General features: G+C 32.0%; 1 protein-coding gene across 1 annotated transcript in view; it reads left to right on the top strand.

Annotated features, from left to right (window-relative positions):
* The window catches only part of LOC125075112 (zinc metalloprotease ZmpB-like), a 62,009-nt gene that overhangs the window by 33,634 nt on the left and 15,959 nt on the right, over window positions 1–12,416 (top strand). Inside the window, exon 3 of the mRNA XM_047686730.1 lies at window positions 9,455–9,820. Coding sequence (XP_047542686.1) covers window positions 9,477–9,820 — 344 coding nt within the window. The 5' untranslated portion in view covers window positions 9,455–9,476. The remainder of the gene's footprint in view (window positions 1–9,454; window positions 9,821–12,416) is intronic.

Genomic DNA, 12,416 nt, shown 5'->3' with positions numbered 1-12,416 from the left:
ATAACGAGTTTTATTAATTATTGAAGGCTGGAATTTTGATTGGCAACGCACGCTGAGTGGGTTTCATTGCTATTCAGAATGTTCAAACAATCAAACATTACTCCCACGTTTGAAATTAAGGTTCAATGTAATTTGAGAATACAAATGCATATTTTGATAAAATATGACGTAAAATCTATAGTAATACTCTTACTACTCTTAATAAGACGAAGAATTTGAGGAAATTCTTGCTTAATAAATATCGCTTAGTATAAATACTAGTGCATTAATTGTGTTGGTTTAAATGTTTTGTATCCAGCATATTGTGAGTTTTAACTAGTTTATAAGGTTGTTTATCTTGGGGTTTAAATTCTAATCCCGGTTTGGCTAATAGTTGTGCTGGACTGCGGTCTCATTACACTATGATAGTAGGGTTAAAGTAGCTTTCGCAGTTGACTAATCTGTGTCAATCATTGTTAAGAATAAACGAGCTATAAAAAAGGTTTTACTCCACACTACCCCTATTATGAAAAAAAAAAAGTGTTTTTTTTTTTTATATATATATAAGTATTTATTCTTTATAGTAGATTTAGCTTTTATAATCGTTGCGTGGTTGTAGTGTAGTGGTTGTAGAACCTTTTAAACTAGTCAACGTCGCAATTGTATTCAGATCGGGTGACGTGTCGCAAGTAGTCATGATCAGAATTACCTAATATTGCCCACTGACTGCAACGCTCCGCTCTGAATCTTTGATCATTCATTTGGCTATTAGTATTTTGTACAATGTCTTAAACGAGGTCCATGCAAATCTGTACCTTACGGCCTTGAGGATACACCCATTGAATTACAATTATTGAGTACAAGGGCTTGAAATGTAGTCGGTTTGGGTATATAACCTTATGCATACAGAACATTTGAAGAAATGACTTGTGAGTAAAATTTTAATTCTATTTGAAATGACCCTTTTAAAGGTCTTGTTTATCATTCGTAAATTAAACTTCATTCGAAGCTAATAATACATAATTATGTTGTTTATAAGCAATGAAAGGGGCTTCCCCGCAACGTTCAAATTTGCTGAGTATAGGCGACGGGCGCGTTATATTTGCCTAATCATAGATTTTTTTCATAATATACGTCTTATTTATAGAGAAGATAGTGACTTCAAACCAGATCAAACACGACTGAATTTTCGTATGCCCAATTTGCATATATAATAAATCATCCCATGCGCAGCGGTGAAGGAAAACATGGTGAAAATGTATCAGGTGTGTATCCCTAAACCCATTACGGGACCCTCCTAGCTGAGGTGGACATTTAGGGGCAGTTACTTTTTACATATACAAAGACGAACATTATTATTATAGCTTTGCTATATCCTGTTTTATTGTAATACGCTATAATGTAAAATAAATGTGCAGAATGTCAGTATGCATAACACGAGTTCTCATCAGAAAAACCTTTCGGACGAAATCCGGACAATGCGTTGATATAACGCGGGGATTTCCTTCCTTAATTAGTTATATATTCCGTTTATCACCCGACTATTTTCCTGATACCTTGATTTGTATAACCGTGTTCAATTGATTACCTCATTTTACGTTTACGTGATAATACTACATTTATTCAAGTAGACTTATACTACCAAATCTGAATCGTCTCAGACTGTATCTGTGTAAGCTACCGCCGACCAACCGACCAGTAACTCAATAGTTACTCTTTTCCAATATTTCAAGTACAAAGTTATCTCAACGTCTGAAAATCAACAAGTAATATAAGTCCACGCTTTATTTTATCATCTATTTACTTGGGTTGAGATCTAAATTTATTATTGGCAAAATTATAAAATATTTGATCAATTTTATAATGAACCTTTAGTACCCTTGGTTTAGTCTAGTGAAACGTCAGGTCAGGTAAATTAATGTTTGACTGGCCCGAAGTATGATAAGTTAGCCTTGTTAAACTGTGCAAGTACAGCCATTAATCAACAGTCCTACACGACTGGAGACAAGTCAGGCGCAGGACCTATGAATTGCTACTGCGGACAAGCGCCACACAGCAACTGCTACTGAGAAATTCTTGACAAAAAACCGACTTGTATAAATGGTCCGGCTCGGTATTCAACCCTGAGACCTCACAATCTCGAACTAGCTATACGATTAAGCGTAAACACTTTCTAGGACAGTAAACGCCTGTAGATGTCGTAACAATTACTTACCTATCGTGAGTGACCGCCTGTCGAAAGTGTTAAACAAGGAAACTATTAGGTACTTTAATAAATTTTTTGATAGTTGTTTGATAGTTTTTTAATTTAATATTATCAAGCTTTATTTTTTTTATTAAGCAGACGTATATTTAGTTACAGAAATTTCGTTAATATAGAATTCAATTTTCTTTTTTAAATTGAAAAAAAAAAATAACTTAACATTTATGAGATGTCAAAGTCATTGTCACTAGCAATTTATAACAAACTTTAATGCGGACGAAATAAATATAAAAATACTGCTAAAGAATTTAAAAAACAATTATTATCGTGATGTCATCTTTATAATGACACACCCGGATCACCGATTCATATTCGACACTTTAAAAAAAAACAGAGAACCTTTAATTTATGGTTCCTTAAATATTATTTTTAGTTTTTCGTATTAAAGTGCAGGATTTCGTAAAAGTATAAAATTTAAATTTAAACGTCATCTGGGCTATCTTATGTGTCTGTTACTTTTTAATTACAAGCAATACAATTTATATATTCAAATTATTACAAACACTTCATTGTTTGCCCAATAATGAATGAAGAAATATCGACATGAATATCGACTTTTGTTAAAGAGTTTAAACAAAAGTTATTGATGCTTAATTAACACATTTTTCAATTGGATTTTCTCTAATTAATTGTAATCTATTATAATTTTCCTTAATTTTGACGAGTCGATGACGAGTTTCGATTGCAGTTTCTTAAGATTACATAACAGTTCTTAAGACGGATAACGTTCCGGTGTAATATCCGCGTTAAAACAATTAAATTTTAATGAAATCTCTGCCTGACTTGGAAGGCCAGACGTTCAATACCTTGGGAAGATCATTGTTGAAATATATCAATGAATAATATTAATAAATTAAGTAAATTTTAAGAATTTGTTTAACCGATTCCAATGACAATAGTAGTAAGGATAAATGGACACAATTTTGACATTCAATTGACATAATATCAGCATGGATACATGAAAAAAATACGGTTGGTAAATTACGTTACAAGTCACTTTTTTGACGATATATAGACAGAAAACACGGTATTTAATAATAACTTAATTAAAAATCTCCTGAGAATTTATAAATAGTAATAGAAATAATTTACAATTTTAAAAAAAAAAAGTAAATCAATGATTTGGTTTTTGTTATCGCTAAAACAAAAAAAAGGTCATTTATAAAAGAGTCTCGCATAACTTGTATATAAGAATACATAGTCTGTATTGCGCCTTATTATTATTACCGAACTGAAGCACAATAAAATACATAAAAAATGAAAATAAACTAGTTATTTGGTAAATTATTTATTTTAAAATATTTTTTTAAATTACCTTAAATCAGAACTTTCAATATAAACACGGGTGTGATTGCAAATCTGTTTGAAAATTAGTCTAGTTAGCTAAACTAAATACCTAGAGGTCAAAATTCTCCAATAAAAAACTGGTAGGCAAAGTCCTGCTATGCATCTTGGTGGGTTTGCATATGGTAGAATTGCATCTGACACTTGCAAGTTTTGTCTATCTGTTTCCCTTAACCGTCAAGCACAAGATGAATTTATTAAATTTAATAACTTATGTAGAAAACAATCCTTTATTCTAACCGCTGGGCCATCTCGGCTCTGATAACAGATATTCTCTTGAATTTACGTGTCAAGACGTTGTCGTGACTCATGTGGCCTGAAGCTTACTTTCACATGTGCAGATTAGACGCGGGCGTGAACACATCTTTGCAAATGAGCGTTAAGAATTCGTAATCTATCCCCACACTAATGTACCGACAGCTTAACTACATTAAAAAATGTTTGTAGGTATATAATAAAGGTCATATACAGTTATTCTTTAATTTTAAGTGATTAAGGAAAGTTCAATCTTTAAATAATCGTAAATTAACTTTCTGGGTCAGTAATTATGTCTCTAGTGTACTGCTCCTGAAAATGTTAAGAGATATATTTTAAATATAACTGTGTATGTATGTATGTTGACTGTTGGCTCTATTCTGTCTGAACATCCACATGATAACGAACTTATAGAAAATAATATTAATAGTTATAAAAAAACCGATCGTTATATTATTTTATTTTATTATATACCTAGACGGACGCGCTAATAAGTCACCTGATGGTAGGTGATCACCACCGCCCATAGACATTGGTGCTTCAAGAAATATTAACCATTAAGGAATGGTTACATCATGGCACATTGGTGATGTAAGGACATCACCAATGTGCCACGACCCTTATTAATTAAGATATTATGTCCCTTGTGTCTGTAGTTACACTGGCTTACTAACCCTTTGAAACGGAACACAACAATATGAAATATTTAGCGATAAAATATCTAATGTGTGGGTGGCAGACGAAGGAACTTCTCAACAATCAACAGCATAGACACGAATATTGTATATAAAACCTTAGTATTTACAAAATATACTTATAATAAATATTTTATATCATTTTTAATATTTCAATGATTTAACGTCTATGCCAAAGGTATTATTATATAAAAACAAGCATAAAACTTGTATCTTAACTGTAAGGTCTATTTACAAGGGTTTTGCACCAGCTCGCAGCAAAAACTTAAATCTAATGCTAGCGTAAAATGCAGTTAGTCTAGTATGCGACCAGTACGGCAAGCCTTTCACGACTAGATGTCTGACATTCCTTCCCTAAAGAATATTATCAATACGCTACAGCCACGACATCGAGTTATCATTTGTTATTTAGTATTTTTAGAACAATCTATTTCTTTGAATGACGGTGACAATTCTGCTTGTATAATATACTTTTAGCATGAAGTCATTCTTGTTGAAAATATTTTATACAGCGTGTTCATAAAAATATTAATGACAGATAAATAATTAGTCTGCAATGTCATTGTTAATTCGTGTAGCGTAAAAATAATAACTGTATTGAATTCGTCTTAATAATATTAATTTATAATAGACTGCACTTATTAAATACTATCAAGCAATATCGAAGATTTTTGTCGTTAAAAATCCTAAATATACAAACATATGTGCATCGAAATGTATGCCCCTGTATAAAACAATAACAATTATTGTTTACGTGATTGTTGTCTTCGTCGTCCGACTGCGCTGTGCGCGGTCGATACTCCGAACGAAACCATTGCCTCACATTAAAAAATATAAAAATGTCAAATCGGGCGTCCTTATCTAAACGGTAGAATGTGAGTGAACAAAATGCCAGGTGGCGGGAATTTAGTAAGGAGCGAAAGGTATAGGAAGACGCCTCGGACTCCAAGGTCAGCGCATGCGCGATACTACTATGCTAGATCCATGGTAGAGACGCCGAATACGCGGAAACCTAACACACCGAGGTCAAGGTTAGATATGACACCATATCATCTTTCCTTGTATATATAATTTTCAATTAGTATTATTTATTAAAAAAAAAAACATATTAATCATTGAACTTAAATACATTTCGATGTTTTGTTTTATTAAATAACTGAGTGAGTGAGTACGTTTTCTTATTGATTTTATCTTAATGAATCAAAAAACATTCGAAAAATAACCAATAAAACGAAGTATTTACCGATATTCAATGGATTAATTCGTACTTTAATCGCGAGCGTTTATCATAAAACAAATAAACGACCGCTTCATTGAGAAGCGTATCGGTCCGGAAACGAATTAATGGTCTTCAATCGCTTCAATAAGAACCTCACATCACCTGCCTCTCTGAAGGACAACTAGTCGACAGTTGTTTTGCCCCGCTTTGTATAAATCAATTATTATTTCTCTATTTCTTATCTGTTTGGCTAAGACTTGCAGCCGCATTTATGGTTGCAGTACTTTGTTTTATGTCCACTATTTTGTACGGAATCTAGATTTATCAACCGGCTGAGTAATTTCAGCTCTAGAGTGGCAAATTTGAAGACATATTCAACGCAAACATTCAGGCAGTATGAATAAAGGCTTTTCGATATCTTGAGAAAGAAGAATATAAAAAAAATTTTGATGGTCCTCCTCGTCTCTTATCTGCAATGTTTTTATATGGGCCACCACACGGTATAAGATTTATATCCCTTATGCCTGTAGTTACACTGGCTCACTTTATCTTCAAACCGAAACACAACAATGCTAAGTATTGCTGTTTGGCTTTAGAATAACTGTTGGGACCTACCCAGGCGGAATCGCATTAAGGCTTACAACAAATAATATTTATATTAAATATAATTCTCCTATATTCTATATATGTATTTAAAAATACCAAAAAATAAGTTAAATTAACTTCTTGGTTCTATTTTTTTAGGTAAAAATTGAACAGCCTATACTTGAAAATGTGTTACATCGACAATGGTCTAATATATTGCAAGTCCTTCTCGGCGCGTATTTGTATCGATCGTTCTCAAAACACTCTTACATTTTTTCAATATTTATAAATCTTCTTTGTAACTGAATAATGATGTTTCTTATAACTAATCTCTCGAAAATTCCTCGACGCCAACCTGTTACAGCAATTACATTATTTCCGGTTAGTTAAATATTAGAGTATCATTTGAGTACATTAGATTTTTTAGAAGCAAACGACAATGTTTTATTTATATTAATGAACGTAAGATTCTTCTTAAATATTTCACCAACATCAGATTTTAAATGTTAACTGTAGATAGTGTTTTTTTTAAATGTTATAGGATATACAGAACTATGAAAAAAATGTAACCGAAAATACAGAAAAAAGATACTAAAATAATAAAAGATTTTTTTTATTTAAAACACGTAAAGCTGCCTAAATTTTTAATCTACATCACGGTAGTATTCGCAAGCAATCGTGAGACGTCATACAAAGACGGGATGTGTACCGCTGATTTTAGTGGATCTAGTACGCGACCAAGAGTTGTTAGGTTAGTTGAATTTCCATCAGTTCCCGCGAATTTTAAGAGATAAAATTTCTTGCCACCGATGATTCAATTATAGCACAAACAAATGCAAATGTGAAGTAAATAAATAATGCCTAGTAAAAAAAAACAAAAGCAAAATTATTATACGCTGGCAATAATCTTTTTAAAAACATTTTATTATTCTTACTTCCCGCCACGAGTGTAACTTACAACTCCCATTCATTTAGTTTTGTAACACTGCTTGCATGTTGAAAATATTTTTTTGCGCCTGCGTGATTAGTTAATCGAATCCATATACGTTACGCGGTGAATAATATGTTCGTATTTTCAAACAATAAAAAATATTATAAATAAAATATAAACACACAAATACCATATACTTGATTTTAAATATTATATTTTTTATGTACAGATAAACTCTTTGTTATTTTATTATTTCGTATCGTATATTCATTTTCATTGAAATAAAAGCTTGTTTATTAAGATAATAAATTTAAAATAATGATACAGATAATTAATCAATCAAACTTTTTTAATATATCCTTGACACTTTTGCGAATGAAAAAAAAAACAAAAATACAATTATTGTCAATATTTCATTATCATTAAAAATTACAAAGTTGTCAATGCTAAAATGTAATTCTCGCAAAAGTCTTCTTTGGATTATAGAATAATCAAAATTTACCGCACTATATTTTTATTTTGAAAAAATGTTTGTATAAATCTCTTCTTTTTAAACAATTATAGTAAATCTTTGGTAAGAATGACAGGAATTTTTAAAAAAATAGCAGTTAATCCAGACCATAACTTCACATCAAGTAAGAGGTGGTTAGCCTCGCTGCTTTTGTATTGAGACTAAGGACAGCAACACATTACACGCATTTTTACCAGATTATACCGAATAAAAACAAGCGTATATTCATAAATATCACTAGGTGTCATAATCATAATATATTAATTGATCTAATTATTTTGACAGTCATAACGGGTTTTATTTAAATTTATTAATTGATTTAGATTAAACTGATAACTTAAAATTCAATATGGCCGAAAAATAAATAGTAAAAAATATACAATGACAAATATACGTGTATAAATTGGATTAAAAAAATAATTAAATTGTGTAAATAGCGCAATGTTTAACATGTAGTAGGTATGTTGAGGTCAACGGACGTTTATGTTTGAGATAAGTTAACCGACTATCGCCGAATCTTTAATGCGTTTACATGTAGCCGCAGATTTACCTGTTTAACTTAATGGCAACAGTTATTGTCTTGTTTTGCCAAGACAATGTCCAAGAACTACAAGTCCTACTCCGGAAAACATTACTTTTACGTAGATTAGTATAGTGTTTATAAATTCAAAAATACATTTCAAAATCCGAAAAAAGCAAAGGACTTTTCTACTCCAATGGTTAATCAATTATTTCTCAATATATCCGCTTTCATACTTATTTGATATTTCACAAAATATAAATCAGTTTCTATAATTTTTTGCTTAATTACAAAGTAGGTTAAAATATTTAACTGCAATAGATTTTTTGCGATAACAGAAACAAGACTTAATCTTACGCAAAATTCGCTAATTATTGAGATAATTTACAGTACATATCAAACGTAATAGTTAAAACCAAATGACTCTAACCTAGCGGCAGAAAAAGATAATTGTTTCGACTTTTCTTAACAAAATTTATTTAGCGGTGTTTAATTAAACATTGTGTCTTCTTCTTCCTGACGACAAACGACGGGGACAGAAAGAGACAAATCAGTATTAACTAATCCGCCGCTAAACCACGTTTTGATCAAGACAAGATTTGTTGTATGAATGCGCACTTAGTAACAACAGATAATTCCCTGAATACCTTAATGTATGTAATATATGACGTAACGTTTCGGTTTAAGAGTAAACAGATTTACAATTTAAATAGAAACAAAACTGTCATAATGCTCTTTTGTAAGAGATATTGTTCGAGTCCAAAATCTGAGTTTGAGACGTGACCAATGCATTTCGTGCTACGCCATTTGCAATAAGTCGCAACAAGCGCTCCAATATTATTATAATAATACCTCAAAAGCATCAGTATTGTTTCCTGCTTCAAATTATGAATTTATAGACGTAATTTTATTTCTAAAGCGATTAGCATTTTCCACTTGGCTGCCATTTCCTAGCGTTATAAATAATATGTATTCACAAATCAAAATTGAAGTCGACTAAAAGTCCATTGCCTTTTCGCAAGACAATTCTAATTAAGTTATTTAAATTTAAATGATTACTTGGCATTACAATTGATACAAAACTCGATAAAACAAAATCAATAACATATATTTGCTGGTTAACTTGATTTTAATTGCCTTTTCTCTTTTCAGATGTCAGTCCGCTCCAAAAATAATGGATAGCCACAGTAGATCGGCGTCCCCGAGGGACCAAATGCGGCCGCAACACCGCCCCCCTTCCCCGCCCTCATCTCCCGCTGCATTCGACAACCGAGCTTACCAACATGATGAATCGGATCCGAATCACAACGATTCGTTCACTTCCAATGGACCACACCAAAATGGACACAGTAAAGAGCCCAATGGTGACACGAAAACACTAGAAGCAGTCAACTTAGAACTGATAAATCTTACGCCTAAGAATGGATCGAAAAAGAAGGACGTGGAGGTCGATATGAATTCTACAAATCCGTACGACGAATACTTCGTCCCAGTCAACGAGCACAGGAAATACATGAGGTTTGTGGCTTTTCAGTTTCCTTCATTTTTATTCCTTTGAGAAGACTTATAGAGTCGATACCGTAAACTTTAAATCAAAAAAGAACTTGTTCGATGTTTAAAAAAAAAACGTTAAATTTCGAAAAAAAAAGTGCGAGTGCAATATAATTACTGAACAAGTACACAAGGTAAAATTATATTTTGGGGTTAAAAATTTTGTGTTTCGTATGAAAACGTTCTGTACATACGGTTATGTATCACTTCAAAAATATGTATTAATTATTATCTGAAAGAATAGTTTCACTAATAGTTGCCGAACTGTACTACACAACTACGTTGCAAGTTACATTCGAAAGAGACCCGTTATTTTACTATCATACTGTAACCAATCACTGGAGTATCGAAGCTAGCCTTTGATCAGCCAGATTTATTTATCTATTATTGATACCGTTCTAAACGGTATAAATATAATAGAAGGTCTTAGTCATCGTAGTAATTATTCTTGATATGACGAATAATATTAATCTACAATTAATTAGTTGTAACCGTTACTTTTTTAAGTCTGTATGTGTGGACCAAATCAGTCGAGAATATGTGTGTATTTGACGTAAAAACAGTGCTTCTGATTCTTCAAGTTTTCGTGTTCAAATCGATAACGATTATTTTGTTTTACAGAACAAATAATTAATATATCTTGTTTCATTTGTTTACTTTAAAGCGTTCTTCATTTATTTAGTTTTTTTTTTATACATATTAATAATTAAAACCTTCGCGGTATAATCTATTAAAAAATAAAATCGGTTCACATCGACGAAGATATCACGTTACATAACAAAAAAAAGGAAAATCTAAATTAAAAAGAATTTTACTTTCATTTTGAAATCGACTGTCAAGTATATTTATTTCTAGATAATATGTAGGTAATTCAAACCGAATCGTAATATTCCATAATACGAAATCTTAATGCAAACCAATAGAATTTCCATTTAAATTATTCAATGCGACATTACAAACTAACAAATTGCTTAAAAATACAAACCGTAATAGTATCAACTGAACAAAGCAAAATTGAAATAAAACCGATAAATTTTCATAGACAAATTGAAATTCGCGTCAGTCAGCCTTTTGTAAATCTGGTTTCTCGCGAGAATGTGGTTATAGATGTTACGCAACTGTTCAACAGACTGTGATATTGTATTTATAAAACATAAACGAATCGTATTTATACATACAATAAATATTAGAATTACGTTAACATGTAATTATTTTAATCTCCCAAAGATCTGACAAGAAATCATTCATCGACCACTGGTTACGTAACTATTAACCTGAAAACTAAATTAACACTGTACTTTATATTATCACTAGCTGAAACTGCGGCTTTAATCGCGCGAAATCTTACCCCCTTATGGGTGGAATTTCATAAAATCCGTTCTTAACGGATGTCTACACCCTATAAGAAATCTACGTAAATTTCAAGTTGGTAGGTGTTATAATTTCTGAGATTTCGTGTTTAATCAGTGACTGATACGAATAGAATCAATGAACGATACTGTGATTTATACAAAAATCTATAAATAATGCAAATGCTATAAATATTTATCACAAAATGTTAATTGTAAGTATTAAGTTTAATCTACCTATGAAATGTTAGAAATTAAAAATCTTACTTATCACAAATTAAAAAAAATTGATAAGTAAACTTATATTCACGTTACATAAAGTGATTTAAAAAATAGTGTCAAGTAAGTTATCTAAATATATATCTAAAACCAGTTTCGAGTTTATTAATTACATTATTACGTATTCAAAACGATACAGTCGCGAACAAACCGCAAGCGACACTCCAACCTCATCACACGTCCTTGTTCTAATAACGATTATATTAAAAGACCTACAAATTTTATTTAACGTTCGAGCTGACCTTGGCCGGTTAAATAAAGTCAGTTGACACCCGCGAATTGCGTCAAGGAATCCACGAACTATTGAAGCCTGGTATGAATTTTAAATGAGCGTGCTTTCAAACTTTTGCGAATTTTGCTAATTCTTATGTATAGGAGCGTTCGGAATTGGAATATCTCACTTGCAGCTCAGTCCAACGTGGGTTGTGTATGTTACGTCGCAATATTGCAATCCGTTGCGTTAAAATGTCACAATGTATTAAGACTGTCAGGCGATATTCGAAGCGCAGCTGTAAACAAACCCGACGGTTCTAAAACTCGCAATGTGTTATTGCTAATGTTTGCTGTGCCCCGGTTACGAGTATGTGAGCGAAGATGGCCCAGTGTGAGCCGAGTTGGTCCAGTGGTTAGAACGTGTGCATCTGAAACGATGATTGCGGGTTCAATACCAGGCAGGCACCACTGAATTTTCATGTGCTTAATTTGTGTTAATAATCATCATCTCGGAGGAAGGAAGGAAGGAAAACATCGTAAGGAAATCTTCATGTGTCTAATTTCATCGAAATTCTGCTATATGTATCCACCAACCCGCATTCGAGCAGCGTGGTGTAATATGCTCAAACCTTCTCCTCAAAGGGAGGGGAGGCCTTAGCCCAGCATTGGGAAATTTACAGGTTAATGTTATACAATTATGTAGATATATTTTTTATTCGACC

Source organism: Vanessa atalanta, chromosome 2 (assembly GCF_905147765.1).
Source record: "Vanessa atalanta chromosome 2, ilVanAtal1.2, whole genome shotgun sequence".
Lineage (NCBI taxonomy): Eukaryota > Metazoa > Arthropoda > Insecta > Lepidoptera > Nymphalidae > Vanessa > Vanessa atalanta.
The sequence above is the reverse complement of the archived record's forward strand: the minus strand, read 5'-3'. Positions and strand labels throughout refer to the sequence as shown.